We start from the raw sequence: 18835 nt of genomic DNA, 5'->3' as shown, positions 1-18835 counted from the left end.
TAGTACCAAATTAGTTACCTGGGAGCACTCCAATCCACTCCATACTCCATGTGCCACACGTCAAAAGCTACCCCGGTACAGCTCAATAGTCCAGAAAAGTAGAAACGGTGCACCATGGAGGGAGAAAAGTAGACTTGAAAGTCGCTTTAAAAATCCATATTTATTGTTCCATTATCATTCCATTATCATTCCATTAAAAAATATGAAGGAACCAAAGCTTAACGCGTTTCGTAGCTATCCAGCCACTTTCTCAAAAGCACACGGGTTCACACAGGAATCAAACATAAATACCCATAAGTGCAGGTAAAACCCACCCCATAAAACCATTAACCCTTAGTTCACCACAACCACCATATTAACCCTTGGTTCACCTAAGTCATATGTTAAGAAACACTAATAGAAAACAAAAAAACATATAGAAGTTATGAATACCTAAAAACATTGTACATCAGATACCCACTGTTCAGAAGGACAAAATACTAACTGAGAAAACAGGACAATTCCCAATCCCGGTTCATACCACCTTGTTCCTCTATAGTCTTAAAGTGGTAGATCCAGTGTGCCTCTTTACCCAAAAGCCTCTTGTTCACATCGCCTTTCCTAATCTCCTTGCGTGGCTTATCAATAATTTGGAACGAGATATCCACAGGGGCTGGATGTTGCAACTTCATATGTCTGGCTATGGCTGATTTCTCATCCCCCCATCTATCGCTGAAAGATGTTCTAAAATCCTAACTCCTACCGCCCGAGTGGTTTGTCCCACATATTGAGCCCCACATTGGCAGGTAGCTAGATATACCACCCCCTTCGTCAAGCAGTTAAAATACTGGGGTACTGTATATTGCTTTTGAGTAGATGTACTAACAAAATTTTGTGAAACACGAATCACACTACATGCCTTGCATCTGCTACGTCCACACTTATAAGATCCTTTATATTTTAACCAATTTTTATTTTGCATATTTGTATCAGAGTGATATAAGCTTTTAGAAATCCAAGAAGCTATATTTTTCCCTTTTCGAAATACAAATGAAGGTACCTCATCTAAAACATTTGCCAAATAGGGGTCTTGTAATAGTATACCCCAATGTTTACGAATAATCCGCTTAATATTATATGACTGATTTGAGTATCTAGTACTAAAACGCAACTTGGCCCTACTTTGTGTGTTTTGGCCCCCATCTCTCTTAGGGATACATACTCTAGGCCTACCTTTAGGTTCAGGTTCAGAGGTCGTATGGTTCATAGGGGAACTATGTGCTGTATGATACTTATGTTTCAAAAGACTAGTTCTATCGCATCTCACCGCTTTCTCAAACGCTTCCTTAATGACTGTAGTTTCATATCCCCGTTCAATGAACCTATCCCATAATTCCATTGACTCCTTCATAAATGCATCCCATGAGGAGCATATACGCCTGAGTCGAATGAACTGTCCTGTGGGAATGCCCCGTGTACATGAGCAATCCTTCCCCTGTTTTTCTGCCTGTGACCAGCCCAGTTGCATGCTGGAGAGCGATCCGATTGGCTGGGCACCCCAGTGCATCCTTGGGAGAAAGGGTGTGCCTGACTTTGGAGCCAAATGCACGGGGTCTCCCAGAGAGCTGAGCAGAGCCAGCGCGAGTAGCTGTAAGACTGTCAGGTACAGAGAAGCAGTTGAATCTGGGGAGATTGAGCCCAGCCTGTCCCCTGCCAAGCTGCTTGAAACTTAGAAGCAGGGTCGGACTGGCCTGCTGGGGCCCCGGGACATAACCCGGTGGGCCCCGGACTTGGTGGGCCCCTAGATAATATGCCATCCCACAATAATGATTAATTTGGACCGTACGGTTTTTGACAAGCAGCGGACCCCACTAGAATCAGAAGCAATCTGATAAATTATTGGCTGTGGGCCCACTGTCCGCATTCCATCATTCTGCTTCCGCCCATAAATCATGGATCAGATCGCATGGCCCACCACCTGCCTGCAGGTCACCGTAACTCTATCTCTAGGCTGCGTCTGAAGATAACAAGCAGGCAGCTCAGAAACCAGCAAAGAGCTGCGGCGTCAAATCACACAGTCGGTTATTTGAATATCCCGCCCACAGTTTGTGGGTCCTGTTGATGAGGTGCAGGGAAGGATTTCTTTATCTACAGTTAAGAAACGTGACTGGCTGCTTTCCACATTCCAACTCCCCTAAACCCACAGCAGCAAGAAGGACACTAGTAAGAACTCCAGCTTTATTTATTGCTCTTCTGCCTGTTCGTACATACCTCCCAACTGTCCCTTTTTCGGAGGGACAGTCCCTCTTTTGACAGCTCAACCCGCAGTCCCTCATTTGTAGTGGAAAGTCCCTCTTTTCTCTGCACTGAACAGCCAGAAAAATAAATAACGTTTCTCACTTAATTGGCTTTTAGCAGAGAGCCCAGAACAGCTAACAGGTGCAAATAAGATACTTTGTAACAATTTTGAGACACAAAAACACAGTTTAGATAAGGAGAAATATTTTCAAACTTTCATAACCTGCCAAATTTTGTAAAACAAACATGGTAATTAGGGGGTGTGGCCACAGAAAGGGGTGTGGTCAAAAAATTGCTGCGCTACATGCGGAAATTTTTTTTTTTATCCCTCTTTTTACTTCCAAAATGTTGGGAGGTATGGTATTTATCTAGGGTTTAACTCTTTCCTTGTTGTCATTTATTGTACAAAAAATAACTGTGTTCAGGGGTATTATTTGTAAATCTGCCACTGTCACCCTGTCAAAATAGAGTCCAAGAGAAAATAGAGTCCAAGAGTTAAATTGGATTCACGGTCCTTATGCCGGCTTTCACTTGTATCCCCTCAAGTCCAAACTGCAATACCTATAATAGAAGCCAGCGCCACAGGCACAGGACAAAACAAACCAACATAGGGCAATATAGTTTGAACTATGACCCCCTTTTGTTCTCGGTGCTTGAAAGGTGCTACTTAAATTCACCACACTAGGGGGCACATTTACTAAGGTTCGAGTGAATTTTCAAAGTAAAAAAAATTCGAATTTCGAAAGTAAATTTTTGGGTACTTCGACCATCGAATAGGCTATATCCGACTTCGTTTCGAAGTAAAAATTGTACGACTATTCGATCATTCGATAGTCAAAGTACTGTCTCTTTAAAAAAAAACTTACAATACAATACAAATTAAACCTACCGAAGTGCAATGTTAGCCTATGGGGACCTTCTACAACATTTTTCTAAGTTTTTTGACTTTGAAGTAAAATCGTACGATTAAATCGTTCGAATCGTCCGATCGCAGTACGATCGTACAATGCATAAAATCCTACGAATTCGAATTCAAATTTTGTAGGATTTTATTTGTGGGTTGAATTTCTAAGGTTTTAACCCTTCAAAATTCGACCCTTGATAAATACCCCCCTTGTGTAGCCCCCTCTTAACCACCACCCAGGCCCGGACTGGCAATCTGTGGGTTCTGGCAAATGCCAGAGGGGCTGCTATAAGGTCCCATAGAAAGTCAGTATCTAGTGGGCTGGTGGGGCCTGTTTGGGCCTCTGTGTACCTGAAATGCCAGGGCCTATGTTAATTCTCAGTTCGGACCTGCCACCACCATATGTTTTCAGATAAAAAGGATTTTTAGAAAACTATCCTTAAAAGTTTTTTCAAGTCGGTACTTACAAACAGGTGAATTTCAAATGCATATAAAATATATCCTTGGTGTCAACGCACGTCCCGGGTACAAGCTGTAGGATAGATGCAGCAGCAAATAGTGTCAAAATACCTTTTATTGCTTTAAAAATCAAAGTGGTTAAAATGCACTCACATGACATTCAGCATTTGAATGCATATAATTAGTGTGTCGTTTTATTGAGGATCGTCCCCCCAGTGATTTGTCCGCAAATTAAGTCCTTTTTGCCGGAGCGCTCGTGGCTTTGGAACTCCTTGCAGCGTTTTCTTCCTGGTGTTCACCGACAGGGCGCCCTCTAGTGACGTCACCAGTCTTACGCGTTTCGTCTGCGACTTCGTATATATATATATGACTAACGCCCACAACTCATCCTAAAAGCTCACTCTAGAGCAATGAAGTCTGTGCTGAGAAGTATTTAAAAGAGCTTACACAGCATTTATTCACATCGCACAGCAATATTCAAGTCCTCAAGAGAGTTTGAGACACAGGCCCAAATTCACTAAAGTTCGAAGTGACTAACGCTGGCGTCAATTCGCTAGCGTTGGTCATTTTCGTTACTTCGCAAATTCACTAACGAACGCTGGCGTAAATTCGCTAGTGTTACTTCGCACCCTTACGCCTGGCGAATTTGCGCAACGGACGTAACTACGCAAATTCACTAAGGCGCGCAGTGTACTGAACGCTACCTTTTACACCAGACTTCCTTCGCAACCTCAGACCAGGCGAAGCGCAATAGAGTAGATAGGGATTGCTTCAAAAAAAGTTCAAATTTTTTCTAAGTCCCAAAAAACGCTGGCGTTTTTTCTATATTAAGGGGGATAGGCTGAAAAAGATCGAAACATTTTTTGGGGCTCCCCTCCTTCCCCCCTACATTTCCTAACTCATGGCAACTTAACTATACAGTGGGCACATGTGTAGGGCAAAAAAAAATTTTTATTTGATGTTTTGAAGGTTTCCCAGGCATTTGTAGTGATTGTATTCCTCCATTGAAATTTGAATTTGGCGCCGTATGCAAATTAACCATCGCTAGCGTAACTTTTCTTCGCTTAGCAAATCAACGCTAGCGCAACTTCGCAACCTTACGCTACCCCTGAGCGCAACTTCGGATTTTAATGAATTTGCGGAGCGCTGGCGAAACTACGCCTGGCGAAGTGTGGCGAAGTGCGGCGAATTTACGCCTGGCGCAACTACGAATCTTAGTGAATTTGCCCCACAGAGTCAACAAGAAAACAGATCTTTTTACCAAGATGTATTCCTTTTCATCCTGCTACCTCTTTGAACACTTAGTGGAGAAGGGAAAGTCCCAGCTAGTATTGATGACATCCATAGGCTGGATCAGTAACCTAACTTGGTTGGGTCAGCTCATCGCAAAAAAATATTCTGAAGGGTCCCAGCACAAATAGTCCCTCCTCCGCCCCCCTCCCAACCCACTGCTTGCATCTTACTCACCAAATCACACTGCTGTACTAAAGGTATGAAAGGAGCTGGGAAGAGAGGAATGCAATAGACCCCATGGTCTGGGCCTTTCTGCGACTGGGGGGTCTGCCTTATACATAGTTATGTCACTGGGCTGGGTCATTTAGAGGTAGGTATGAGTAAAGGTGATTTCCAGGTGAGGCATGCCCTGAGAAAGGAAGAAGCTCCTTATTGGTTCAGAGGTGTCAGGTGGGTTTTCTAGCCTATGAAGGAAAGCTGATCCTAGGTATCTGCCCTGGTAGACAATACTTCTTAGAGGTGGGTGGAAGATGCAGGAAGCCTGAGGCTAAATAGGTGCAAGTAAAGAAGATGTGTCCTGAGGTATAGCAGTGAGAGACATCCCATGAAAGAGGACTAGCTAGATAGAGGTTAGTTCTCTTTAGAGGAGAATTCAATCCCTCAATAATAAAAACCCCTACCCTACATAGTCCGCCCTCCCTCCTCCCCCCCACACACAGGTGATAACACCTCTAAGTGCCCCTAATCCTTTACTCACCTCTCATTGCAGAGTCAGCGCAGTGTAGCTCATGGACGCCATCTTCACTACCTTAGGCTGTTAGGGTTCCTGACTTCTGACTAGCGAGTGTGTGAATGCAAATCTGGAAAGGACGCCTCCGGCTGGGATGATATGAGCTCGGGAACAAGAAAGACACAGCACACATGATGGCAGTTCAAACTTGTTTATTTTATTGCTCTTTAAGATAAGTATTTATACCCTTGACATAGCTTGCAAACCCATTTGCTTACATGTTGTCACATGGGTATTGTTCACACAAGCCAAAGTTACCAGAATACACTAGAAAAAAACACTACATACTGCTCAAGCTCATAATGCTTGGCCCATGCGCCAAAAGTGACAGAAATTGCTGAGAGGGAAAGAAGAGGACCTGAAGAATACCGAAGAGCCAGAAGGTGCCCATGACTTCTGCTGCACTGACTCTGCACCAATAGGTAAGTAAAGGATTAGGGGCACTTACAGGTGTTATCGCCTATGGGGTGGAGCAGGGAGGGGGGACTATGTAGGGTAAGGGGTAGGGGTTTTATTAGTAGGGGGTTCAATTCTCCATTTAAGTGAGGACCAGCTGCTGTAATAGCATTTGCTAAGAGTGAGAATTAAGCAGAGAAGCCATAACCTTGCAATGAGTATCATTTATGCTTATTATATTTGTTAAGATTTTAATATTTCTGGAAATCTTTTTATGCCACAATAAGTGATGTGTGTTCCCTGGTACATAACTCAGGCTTTAGCCCACCCCAGACAGACTTGGTTGCTTGGCTTCAAGGAATGAGGTCCACCATTAGCTCGTGTTCATTTCTGACCCTATAAAAATGTATTCAGCCATTTTCCAAGTGGATTGTAATACATTTTTATATAGAATATTTTATTGTATGGACAGTAGTTTTATAAACATTATCCAATACTTCAAATTGATGTAATAGTTAAGGCCAAATGATGTGTGCCGCGGAGCAGTCCTGACAGTACTAAACAGCGTTAGTCAAGATCTTGCTGAGTTTGTTATTACTAAACTGGTGCGTCCAACTTGTCATTCAATCTCTGGTATTTATACATTGAGAGTAAGAGACAAGATAACTTTTGTTGCATAAATCTCCTGAGACTGTTACTCACTCAGATCCTTAAACATATAAATGAATGTCCTGCTATCACACACACACAACCCTATACATGTCTATAAATGTTACATGAGCTACACATCATTGGAAAACCATCACCTTTATTGTTTAGCACACGGTTGTCCTTATTTAGGTGGAACAGTAACAGTTCTTCAAAGTTGCCTTTATAACCATAAAGTGCTTGTACGGAGTTTGCTATTCTTAAAGGGGAACTATCATGAAAATGAAACTTTAATATAAGCATCAGCATACTGAAATAAGAAACTTTCTAAATACAAACAAATGAAAATTCTGTACCATTTCTGAAATAATCAAGTTCATCTTCACTAAATGCTGTGAGCCAGAATTGATGCTATCCCCATTATGAAAGTGCCTGCTGCAACTTGCCTGTAATTTAAAGGGGAACTATTGTGAAAATGAAAATTTAATATAAGCTTCATCATACGGAAATAAGAAACTTTCTAAATCAAATCAATTAAAAATTCTGTACCATTTCTCTCCCTCTATCAGCACCTTTCTCTTTTCATTCTGTCTTCATGCAGCAGTTGGGTGTCAGATGACTGATCCAATAAATCTTATAGGGGGGCTCTCTTTCCTAAAGGTGGCCATACACGGAGAGATTCGCTCTTTTGGCTATGTTGCCAAACGAGCGGATTTCTCCCTTATTTGCTTACCTTGAGGTGGGCGATATTGGGCTGATCCAATCGTGGGCCCTAGGGCCCAACGATTGGATCATAACAAAGGGTAAACAGGCAATCGGATCAATGAACAGATGCGACCGCGATCAGACTGGATTTTTAGTCCCGTCTCATCTACATCTGGCCGACTTTCGGACAGATATTGATCGGGGAAGCCCGTTGGATGTACCCATACATGGGCCAATAATCTGCCGACTTGGTCTGTCTGCAGCTTTTATCGTCCTGTGTATGGCCACCATAACAGATGTATTAGAGCTCACTCAAATTAGTGATTCCAGTACAAACAAGATCTAACAAAATAACTGCCTTTTGCTGCATGTAGAGAGACATGATGTCTGGTGATTTTAATACAGTGAGCTCTAATATATCTTCTAGGCAAAAGGAGCCCCCTACACGATATATTGGATCATTCATCTGACACCCAACTGCTGCATGAAGACAGAATGAAAAGAGAAAGGTGCTGATAGAGGGAGAGAAATGGTACAGAATCTTTAATTGATTGTATTTAGAAAGTTTCTTATTTCCGTATGATGAAGCTTATATTAAATTTTCATTTTCACAATAGTTCCCCTTTAAATTACAGGCAAGTTGCAGCAGGCACTTTCATAATGGGGATAGCATCAATTCTGGCTCACAGCATTTATAATGGGATTAGGGTCTGATTCAGTTAACAGATGTTAGTTTATCAATCCCAACATTGATATAACAAGACTAATTTACCATTGCTATAAGAAGGATTTTGCACCAAGCAGAGAAATTGTGCCCCCCTTGGCTTATCCGTCAGTAATACGCTGATTGTGCTGCTATTTGCATATAGTGTGACAGTGCCTTTATCGCTGTAAATCCAAATATAGCGGAGGTTTGTGGAGTTGGATGGGACAGAACAATGGAGATGGCAGAGATCAGTGGACTCCTCATCTAATGTCGTCTCTATTACTGGTGTAGGGATAGGGGGATACTCTGCAATTAGAAACAGATCATATAATCAGAATACATCAAATAAAGAAGGTTTATACATCATTATAATAGTTGTTTTGAGTATTCCTTGGTTATTGCTTAGGGAGCAATCCAATTCACAATAATACAGTAATCACTGCTCCTCTTTTTACCTACATTTTGATAACAGACAGCCTCAAGTTAAATAACATAAGAGAATTAGGTACCATAGTATTAGGTGCCAATCACTGATATTTGGTGCATTGATTCATTGATCAATCTTTATGGTGATCCATTCATTTCTCAGGGTCAAATAAAGGAGGCCATATTTCTCTGTTTCTTTCCCATGTGTATCCCTATTGGTTTCCATGTCTCTTAGAAGAACTATAAAGTGTATTGGGATGGTCACACTGATGAAAGGGAGACTTCACATTCCAAACACTACTCTCAGCTCCATTGTTTTCAAATTGTGCACCTGAAAATACTTTTCTATTTTTTTTATGGTTTTTAAAGGTTTAAAGTTTTTGTTTCCGCCTACTGGCGTTTAACTGTAACATATATATGGGGGGCACTGACCCTCTAAACTGTTTGTTACATTAGTTGATACAGTTCTTAACTTTAGCCCTACTGAGCTCCTTGTACTTTATACACTCATTTTCTTCTGTTCAACTAATGTAATAAATTGTCACTGTTTAGAGAGTCTGCCCCTGATTTACTGAGCTGTGAGTCTGAAACACCAAACGGAGGAAAAGTAAAGCTTCAACCTAAAGGAAACCCAAACTGTAAAAATCCTCTTCTAATTACTTACAGCAATGTACCGTTTACTTTTATTTTAGTTAGCAGAATATTATCATTTTTTAGTTAATTAAACAGCATCACCTGTGGGTCGTTTTGGCAGAATTGGTCAAAACTAAATTTCCTGAGAAAAGAAAGATTTTGTAGTGTTGGTTTACTTAGAAGTGCCCAAAGAAAGGTCTGATGATTTTTGCTCCACTTACTAAATTACATTTTTAAGCACAGCAATGTCATAATGTTCCGTTAATTTACAGCAACTATAGCATAAATGAACAGCAAGTGGTGCCGTTGGTTCAAATATATAATTCTGTATTAATAGGCTAAAAATGCTAATACAGATATGGGACCTGTTATCCTTAGACAAAACTTTGCCGATATGCAACTATACCTTTACGTTCGGCTTTTCCTTCCACGCTCAGTCCAGACAATATTAGTGCAACTACAACATTCTTAAGGAAGGACCAAGCCCAAGCAGCAATTTACTGCAAATTGCTTTTATTCGCACAGCATGTTTCGGGTGTGGAACCCTTTTTCAAGTGGGACCTGTTATCCAGAATGCTTGGGACCTGGGGCTTTCTGGATAACAGATCTTTACAAAATTTGGATCTTCATTCCTTCTACTACTGTTTTAATATTACAGAGAAAAATAAAATAATTTTTAAACATTTGGATTATTTGGATAATATGGAGTCTATGGGAGATGACCTGTCCATAAATCGGAGCTTTCTGGATAACAGGTTTCCAGATAACCGATCCCATACCTGTATCTTACTTTACATTCGTTTTTGAGGATTTACATTTCCTTCAGATCATACAAAATGGTTCACAATAACAAGTAGGAAAGATAAACTATAAACTCACGTTTTGTCTATAGCCAGTAAGGCAATAAATGACATGAACTGTTTTATAAATGTTCTTATTCACTTAAATGTCACAGCCATTTCAGAAAGTTACTTTATTCTCTACACAGATTATTAAAGATGTTACTGGTTCAATGGGGATGCAAACGCTAAAATTGTAATTGTATTGTGCTGAACAAATTGTAAGTGACTTTCCAATTTCAAATTGTCAGTGGCTTTAAAGTAAATATAACTATTATATTTATCTGCCCCTTTCTATTTCATGTCGCAGAGGCCAGTGAAGGAGCACAAACAATAAGCTCTCTGATCTCTAATGTTAATTCATATCCATCCAGACGATTTTGGAAATAAGGGTTTTCATTGTACTCCTTCTGAGACCATTCAGCCACGAGTATTGTTTTCCCCTTGACAAAAGTCGTCCATGAGACTAGATAATATTCATAAGGGAGATCTGGTGTCAGTGTGGCAGTCTCCCCTACATAGGCAGTCACCTGGAGAGGGCTGTCTCCTCCTGTTGCAACACATAGAAGTAGGGAATGATCAGCACTCACACTCACACTCACATTTCAAAGGTCAGTTTTCAGATGAGACAGAGGGAATTTCTCCTTAGTGAAAGTACAAAGTGTTCATTATTACACTGTAGTATTCACTGCCTATATATGATCCAGTACAAAGTATATATTGTTATATTGTATAATATATGTTGGATATACAATTACCAGCATCTCACCAACCACAAATAGCCTCAGGCAGACAGAGAATCATGGTCATTGTAGTCAAACAGCAACTCCAGGGTCTTACGTTAGACACTCCCAGATTTAAGGTTTTATTCTCAGGTGGAGGCCCAACTTTTCTTCATGAAAATTGGTAAAACACATTAAAATCAATGCGCGTTTTTGTGCCAGGACTTTTTCAGAGTAACATACATTGGGGTCTATGGGTCTCAACAAAATCTAAACCTGGTGAAAATGATGCTCGTCGCTAATTCTGAGACAATTTGCAATTGGTATTTATTTCTTAAAAATCTTTCATGTTTTTATTTGCCTTTCTCTTCTAGTTCTCTGTTACCTGAAATGTTATGTAATATTCTAAGCAACAGCAGCTCTGCAACCACAAACCAGATTCATTTTGAGGCTGGATTTTTATTGTTACTAATGTTACTGATCTATCTAGTCAGACCACTCCTGTTCATTTTCCAATCATTTAAACACCTGCCAATCAGATACACTGAAGAGCAGGGGTCCCCAACCTTTTTTACCTATGAGACACATTCAAATGTAAAAAGCATGAAAAAGTCCCTGGAGATGCCAAATAAGGGCTGTGATTGGGTATTAGTAGCCCCTGTGTGTACTGGCAGCCTACAGAAGGCTCTACTTAGCACTATACTTCATTTTTATGCAATTAAAACTCCATCCAAGCCTGGACTTCAAAAATAAGCCCCTGCTTTGAGGACACTGGGAGCAACATCAAGAGGTTGGGGAGCAACATGTTACTCACGAGCTACTGGTTGGGGATCACTGCTGAAGAGCAACAATGCTAAACGTTCACTGCAAAGTGTCTTAGAAAACTACTGTCTACTGACTTATTACTAGGGATGCACCGAATCCAGGATTCAGTTCGGGATTCGGCCTTTTTCAGCAGGATTTGGATTCGGCCGAATCCTTCTGCCTGGCCGAACCGAATCCTAATTTGTATATGCAAATTAGGGGTGGGGAGAGAAATCGCGTGACTGTTTGTCATAAAACAAGGAAGTAAAAAATGTTTTCCCCTTCCCACCCCTAATTTGCATATGTAAATTAGGATTCGTTCGGTATTCTTTCACAAAGGATTCGGGAGTTCGGCCGAATCCAAAATAGTGGATTCGGTGCATCCCTACTTATTACCAGCATGAACTTTAAGAATGTTGTGATATTCTGAGAGAACTTTATATATTTTGTTATTATTTGTCTTTGTGTAAGGCCAATGGCAAACACCATCATTACTAAACAATAAACATCCATGAGACTTTTTTTTTGGGATCAGTCAGATTCAGATAAGGTGTCAGGAGCATGTTGGGAGGTTGGACCATCCTTTATTTTAGTCATATTCTCAAAATGGGTTGGGTAGAATCTCTGAACTGATTTGGGCTCCCCAATACTAAAGAGGCAATTGACTTTAAATGGATAGCCCCCCTCAATTATTATATTATAATTATAGTGTGTCTTATTGTTAGCAACTTTTTACTTGGTCTTTATTTTTAGTTTTTAAATCATTTGCCTTTCTCTTCTGCCTTTTAATCAAAGAATGAAAGGAGGGTCAGTGAACTCCACAACAAAAACACTATTGCTGTGTAAGGTTCCATTGCTGTTATGTTTTATTACTAGAGATGAATGTGTCCTGTTTTGCTTTGCCGAAAATTTACAAAACAACGAAAACTTGTGAAACGCATTGAAGTCATGGTTATTTTTTCTCTGTGTTTTCTTTTTTGTGCAAAGTGCATTGAAGCCGGTGGGCTTTTTTTAGGTGTTTTTTCTGCAGAAAATACATTGGACTCAGTGGACGTTTTCTGCAACATTTTTTCCATACTAAATCCATTGAAGTCAAACTGGAAAAAAATTTGCCTGCACAATAGTGATGGGGGAATCTGACCCATTTGGCTTCACTGAAAATTCGCTAAGCGGTGAAAATTCACTGAACTGCATTGAAGTCTATGAGCGACAGAAATTTTTCCACAGCGAAACTTGCCAAAAATTGCTCACATCACTATCACTATCCTCATTATTTTTAACTTATCTTTGTATTCAAACCCTCTCTTATTCATATTCTCAATTTCTCATTCTAGGGCAATTTGGACACAAATAACTAAAGAGCTGCTGAACAAAAAGCTGAAAAATAAAAAAGCGAAAATAATTGCAGATTGTCTCAGAATATCAGTTATAGTCAGTTAACTTATAGATGAACTATCCTTTTTGTATTAAACTGTACTTCCCACATAGAACTATCCCCAGCGCCGGATTCGCTGGGCGGGCGCCCCTAGGCCGTGCACTCCGCGCGGTCCTAGCGCCCGCCCGCACTACCACACGCTGGCGCAAAAGCACCAGCGTGCAAGCGCCGGAGCACTGGGGAGCACAGGCTCCCCACAGAGCGGCTGGGCCGCATGCCGCCCCCAAAAATGTGCCGCCCTAGGCCCGGGCCTATGTGGCCTCGCCACAAATCCGGGCCTGACTATCCCTGTATTTGATGCCAGAGCAGTCACTAAAGGGAGGGGCCTGAGCTAAATGCCAATTAGGGTGAGATTTGGATAGAATATCTGTTTGCTTTTCCAGACACTCAGTGGCAGATTTATCAAAGGTCGAATTGAAAATTCAAAGTAAAAAAATGTGAATATCGAGCTATTTTTTGTGTACTTCGACTAGGGAATAGTCCAAATTCGATTCAAATTTGCACAAAAAAAAAAATCGAATTTTGAAATTTATCATGTAATGTCTCTTTAAAAATTTGATTTCGATTATTCACCATCTAAAACCTGCCGAATTGCTGTTTTAGCCTATGGGGGACCTCCTAGAACCTATTTGGAGTCAATTGGTGGACTTTGAAAAAGCTAAATTGTTTTTTTTTTAAACTTCAATTTGAATTCGACCGAAAACGGACCTATTCTGGCAGGAAAATAAATAAATAAATTTGACTTAATTTTAAATTCAAAATTCGACCCTTGATAAATCTGCCCCCTAGTATTAAGGTCAATTAGGCGAGATATAAGAGGATTTACCTGCTGTCCCATATCATCTTGAAACGACTACTTTTACTAAGATCTAGAAAGAGATATTTCAGTGTCGGACTGGGACACCAGGGGCCCACCCAAAAACCTTAGACCAGGGGCCCACTCAGTACTATTATAATTCCTCTCCTCAACCAACCTCTATTCTCCTAGTCTCTTTGCTTTACATACTATAATCTATTATTCCATCTATTTAGTCTCTTTGTTCTCATACAAATAGGGAATGGCCATGAAATAGGCCAAATGTTTTGAAGCAGGAGGGCCCACTGACACCTGGGCCCACTGGGAGTTTTCCTGGTATCCCTGTGGGTCAGTCCAACACTGCTCTTTATTTTTTCCTGGTGTTTAAATTATTTGCCTTTCTATTCTGCTTCACTCCAACCTGACATTTCTGAATCATCAGCCCTAATGCCCCAAAACAGATTCTGAGTCTGGATTATATGTATTTGATATATTTGTATTGTATTTTGTTATCAGATGTTTTAATTTAATGAAAGATAACTATAAGGGGCAGTTTTATCAAGGATCGACTTTTGAGGTGATGGGAGTTTTTTAAAACTCCCATCAACTCTAATTTCAAATAAAAAAGACCAACCGAAATTTAAATAAAAAAAAAAAAAAATGAGTTTTCAAACTTCGAGTGAATAGGCTGTATTCAATCGTTCAAATCGAATTTGGATCGTATTCGATTAGAAATTCAAAAAAAAAATAACTAAAAAAAACTTAGATTTTTCAGAGTCCACCAAATGACTCCAAATAGGTTCTAGGAGGTCCCCCATTCAAGCACAGGTCATATAGTGGATAATAGATAAGTTATGTAGAATCCTATTGTATACATATATTGTATCCTACAGAGCGTATCTGTTATCTGCTGTGTATCTTGTGCCTTTTCTCCTTTTTCAGCATTGAATGACTGCCCCATGGCTACACAGCAGCTTGTTTATATAAACTATAGTAGTACTTATCTGTTATCTACTGTGTATCCTGTGCTTGAATGGCTGCCCCCATGGCTACACAGCAGCTTGTTTATATAAACTATAGTAGTGTTTCTGAAGCAAACACACCAGTGCAGGGCGACAGTACATTCGATTTGAATTGCTTAACACCACAAATTTTTTGGTGTTACTGATCCTTTAAAGTTGAACTGTTTTATCTGTAAAGATTTAAAAGTAGCAAATGCCTCTGAGCAATCTGAGATAGGATATTGTTGAAGATAATGTACTCACCACATGGCAGGAGAAAAGGTGTCCATAAAATGAAAAGGAGATAAAGGATCATCATGTTGGAATAATGTTGTTGGCAGCAGATATTTTTCTCTCTTTCCAATCTCTCTCTCTGTAACAGACAAGAGGCAGTTTAACAGAAAACAGTTAATTTATCTCCTATTAAGTGACATATTAAAGAATCTGACCAAACTGGAAAATGTATTCAAGTAAATATTGCCCTTTTACATCTCTAATCTGTTGGGTTCCTCACCACTTACTCTATTTGTAGGGATTTGGATGGGAGCGCTCCTGCTGGGACAAAGTCGAGCTTGGGAACAAGAAAGATACAACCAAGATGCAACTTCAAACTTGTTCCGTTTATTTTTGTCAATACACACATTTTATACCCTGCGCAAATCCTCAAGCGCAGTAACACAGGAATGTAAAATTCTTATAAGAAGTATCATTGTTATACACAAAGATAGCAAAAGACAAAAGTGAAAGGTGTAAGCCTGCCTAGGGCAAGTCTAGAAGGAATAACTTTGGGTGATTGTCAAGCCTTGCAGTGAGCATTACACAAAGTCACATTAGCAAATGGGGAACCTTAGGAGGAAAGTATTGAGTTGTTCTTGCTGCTCCCCCAATATATCTCTTGTGCTGTGAGCTTAGTTACGTGTGGATTTAATAGATAGAAGAACAGTGTAGCAGTATATGACAGTGGCAATAAAACGATGGCAATATATCTAACAAGGGACACATATTGTTTTTGCTCTAGTTATGGCTGCAGTGACCAAACTGTACAACTCCTACTATTAAATAATCAACAGGACTAAACTGTGACTAAAGACTGAGCAGATAAAAGTTCTGTTACCAAAGACTCTTCCCTTAATAAGTGGTATTTGTTGCACAAACTTACTTCAGTCAGTGGATGAAGAATATCAGAAAGCGGTTTTATCTACCAGGCATCATTTAACTGATTACTGGTAACTGGTCTTATCAGTCAACAGACTCAAAGGGGTGGTTCACCTTTAAAGGGGATCTATCTATCTAAAAATTGGTAAAAAGAATCATTGCATGAAGTTATTAAAATGTCTAAATATAATGTATTAAAAAAAATGTACAGTTTTTAAAATATCAGAGTCATTCTAGTGAATCTATACACAGCTGCTTCTCCCCTACCTGCCTCTGGCTAGCTCTGAGGTCAGGTCGGGTTTCTCTGCATAACAGTTCTGTCCTGTCTCTCATTGGCTGTCAGTGCTGTCACTCATAAACTGTGTGAAGCCAGCATCGTTACTCAATGGCTTCAAAGACGCAGCCGTGTTAGATAAAGTGGAAATTCAAACTGGAGCAGCAGCACCTTCAATACTTATGCGTCTCAGTGTCTCATACAAATGAATGTGCGGCTGAGATTCACACACTGTTCCCCAGTCCATCTTTATTTCTTTATGCCTCGTTCCTGGGAGGGAGGGGGAGTTTGAGAACTAGGAGTGAAAGTCTTCACGAACAGGAGACGTACTTGTAAAAACTACGATGCTGACTGACTGCAGGGGGGGGGCTGAGTCAGGAGAGAGAAGGAGCTTCTTACAGGCTACCTAGCTTTACACTTTTCCGGATGGGAGGGGGAGGTGCAGAAGTACAGCAGCTTTGTGTAAAACCATGTTTTAAAAGTTACAAAAGTATGGAGGCAGACATGAGGGGACTGGCTGCAGGGGGGCTGACTCAAGGGAGAAGCTGGCTGCAGGGGGGTTGACTGCAGGGGGGGCTGGCTGCAGGGGGGCTGGCTGTAGGAGGGTGGGACTGGCTGCAGGGGGGCAGGCTGCAGGGGGACTGACTCAAGGGAGAAGCTGGCTGCAGGGGGGTTGACTGCAGGGGGGGCTGGCTGCAGGGGGGCTGGCTGTAGGAGGGTGGGACTGGCTGCAGGGGGGCAGGCTGCAGGGGGACTGACTCAAGGGAGAAGCTGGCTGCAGGGGGGTTGACTGCAGGGGGGCTGGCTGCAGGGGGGCTGGCTGTAGGAGGGTGGGACTGGCTGCAGGGGGGCAGGCTGCAGGGGGACTGACTCAAGGGAGAAGCTGGCTGCAGTGGGGCTGGCTGCAGGAGGGTGGGACTGGCTGCAGGGGGACTGACTCAAGGGAAAAGCTGGCTGCAGGGGGGCTGGCTGCAGGAGGGTGGGACTGGCTGCAGTTTGCTCCATCCCTGCTCATTCCCCACCTTCAGGCAATGAGCAGAGTGCGGGATCCAGTGGCCCCTGGGGCGCAATCGCCATGAGGCCCTAAGGTAGCAGTAGGAACGTGAATTCTACGTGTCCTGCTGCTGCCTGCACTTCCTATACCCACAGCACCGCCCACTCACTGGATCTTCACCGAAGACATCTGCCTCCTCTTTGTGGGACCCCCTCCTGCAACCCCAGAAGGATTGTCATGCATTTTCCAGGTTAGTGTTACACTTACACACACACACACACACACTTATTACACTGATACACATTTACATTCACACTAACACATACATTTTTGGGGATCGGGGGGGTCACACACTCACAGAACTCACACTTGTACCCGCACACATGCGCACATAACGTAATTTTGAGAATTGTACACACACATACGCACATACACTATTTTGTGGCTTTTTTTTCTTATTGCATCATTTGTTTTTTTGCCTGAAATTTTTTTTTATAGCCATTGCGAATAGCGTACCATACTGCGCACTACCTTTTACATGTTATTTTTTGTGATTATATTGCAAATTTGATGATTTTGGTGCATTTTTAGCCATTTTATTGCATTTTCAGCATTGCATAGGTGTTCGCTTGTTTCTGTCTGTAAAACATATTTGACCATGCTAAAATAGTCAAACAGTGATTATGACTGCTGATTAAACTAGGCTAAAAAAAGCATTGATTTTTATGGTTTTATTGGAGTTCTGTCTTTTGCTTCCTCACTTTTTCGTGTTACAGTTGTAGTATTTCTGGTCAGGTGATCTCTGAGGCAGCACAGATACAGTCACGAAATGGTGGTTCAAGGCAAGAGATGTAAAAGGGCAATATTTATGTAAATATAATACACAAAAGCCATGAATATCTTGTAAATTATATCCTTATAAACGGTGAGTAGTGATGTCATCAGTTATAAACGGTGAGTAGTGATGTAATTTCTATCACATGACTCACTAAAATTTGTGTATTATTATAAATAAAGTACCCCCAGTTTGAGAATATGAGGATATTAGAAGTTACCTCGGAGTTCCATGACCTGTATAAAAACACTCGGCCTTCGGCCTCGTACTTTTATATGGTCATGAAACTCCTCGGTAACTTCTAATATCCTTATATTTTACAAGAGGGGGTACTTTATTCACTATATAATACACAAAAGCCATGAATATCCTGTAAATTATATCCTTATAAACGGTGAGTAGTGATGTCATCAGTTATAAACGGTGAGTAGTGATGTAATTTCTATCACATGACTCACTGAAACTTGTGTATTATAATAAATAAAGTACCCCCAGTTGTAAAATATGAGGATATTAGAAGTTACCTCGGAGTTCCATGACCTGTATAAAAACACTCGGCCTTCGGCCTCGTGTTTTTATATGGTCATGAAACTCCTCGGTAACTCATAATATCCTTATATTTTACAAGAGGGGGTACTTTATTCACTATATATATTCCAGTTTGGTGAGATTCTTTAATATGCAACTTCAATAGATATAAACTGTTGCTCAAGTGTTAATTTCTTGGGTATAGTTTTCCTTAAAAAGTTATCTCAGAACACACACGAAGTAAATTTGCACATCTCCCCTTGCACAATCGGTGG

General features: G+C 40.9%; 1 protein-coding gene across 2 annotated transcripts in view; it reads right to left on the bottom strand.

Annotated features, from left to right (window-relative positions):
* Positions 1-9919: 9919 nt before the first annotated feature.
* Positions 9920-18835, bottom strand: part of LOC121397224 (CD48 antigen-like) — a 626518-nt gene continuing 617602 nt past the window's right edge. The window contains exons 1-2 of one of the 2 annotated variants that reach the window (XR_005963597.1): positions 15039-15756; positions 9920-10566 (exon numbers count right to left, since the gene is read on the bottom strand). Coding sequence is in view for 1 of the 2 variants with exons in the window: in XM_041573645.1 (XP_041429579.1) it covers positions 10316-10566 (251 nt within the window). In the remaining variant the exon portion in view is untranslated. Of the gene's footprint in view, positions 10567-15038; positions 15757-18835 lie in introns of those variants that run through there. The other variant, XM_041573645.1, reaches the window with a different exon arrangement.

The sequence above is a fragment of the Xenopus laevis genome, chromosome 8L (genome assembly GCF_017654675.1).
Source record: "Xenopus laevis strain J_2021 chromosome 8L, Xenopus_laevis_v10.1, whole genome shotgun sequence".
NCBI lineage: Eukaryota > Metazoa > Chordata > Amphibia > Anura > Pipidae > Xenopus > Xenopus laevis.
This window is presented reverse-complemented; position numbering and strand designations above follow the sequence as displayed.